Source organism: Nematolebias whitei, chromosome 14, assembly GCF_014905685.2.
Source record: "Nematolebias whitei isolate Nwh7 chromosome 14, NemWhi1, whole genome shotgun sequence".
NCBI classification, from domain to species: domain Eukaryota; kingdom Metazoa; phylum Chordata; class Actinopteri; order Cyprinodontiformes; family Rivulidae; genus Nematolebias; species Nematolebias whitei.
In genome coordinates, this window is record NC_056511.1 from 1,605,141 (window position 1) to 1,606,047 (window position 907).

The following is a 907-nucleotide window of genomic DNA, read 5'->3' on the forward strand; positions in this document are numbered from 1 at the left end:
ATATTACCTGTATAAATAATACCTGTATAAATAATACCTGTATAAATTATACCTGTATAAATATTAACTGTATAAATATTACCTGTATAAATATTACCTGTATAAATATTACCTGTATAAATAAAGGGTCAATGAAAAATTAAAAATTAAAAGCTGCTCAGGAATTTACTCGACTTCAGGGGAAATAGGAAAAAGTTAGTTCCGTAAAACAATAAGAGAAAGAAATAAAGCCTTTAAGTTGGTCAAAAGCTTCCATAATTTTCAACATTTAACTGAATATTATTGTTTTTATTTTATTAACCTTTATTTAACCAGGCAAATCCCACTGAGATCACAGATCTTGTAAGGGAGGCCTGGACCTGAGCGCAGCCGAACACGCATGTGGAGAAAACCCACGCAGCACAAGAACATGCAAACTCCACACAGAAAGACCACAGGTCCAACCGGGGATTGAACCCACGACCTTCTTGCTGTGAGGCAACGACCACTGAGCCACTAGGGGCGCTGTGACCCAAAACACCACAAGTTTCACAGGCACGCCCTTTAGTTCCGACTGTCCGTGAAGGCAACACCGTGACGTGCTGGCCCGGGCCCAGCAGAACCAGACCGAACCGAACCGTGTGCCGTTATCCGGTCTCTCGGCTGTGTGTGTCCGTGCGCTCGGTCACTGTTCCGAGTTTTACGTGCACGCAAACACGGCTACTTCCGGTATGAACGCGCTGCGGCGGCGGTTCGAGCCGCGGCTGGTCCGCGCGCTCCGAGGTGAGTTGTGGGGTCAAAGGTCAAGGCGTTACAGCGGAGGGGTGGTGTTTACTGCGCATGCTCAATCTTCGTTACTTCTGCTGTTTTCTGTTCATTTGTGTTTGTTTTCTGTTTATTTGTGTTTGTTTTCTGTTTATTTGTGTTT

General features: G+C 44.4%; 1 protein-coding gene across 3 annotated transcripts in view; it reads left to right on the forward strand.

The window, feature by feature from the left end:
• Positions 1-561: 561 nt before the first annotated feature.
• The window catches only part of ccdc90b (coiled-coil domain containing 90B), a 5,017-nt gene continuing 4,671 nt past the window's right edge, over positions 562-907 (forward strand). For all 3 annotated transcript variants that reach the window (XM_037687207.1, XM_037687208.1, XM_037687210.1), the window contains exon 1: positions 562-762. In XM_037687207.1, the coding sequence (XP_037543135.1) occupies positions 711-762 (52 nt within the window). In that variant the 5' untranslated portion in view covers positions 562-710. The remainder of the gene's footprint in view (positions 763-907) is intronic.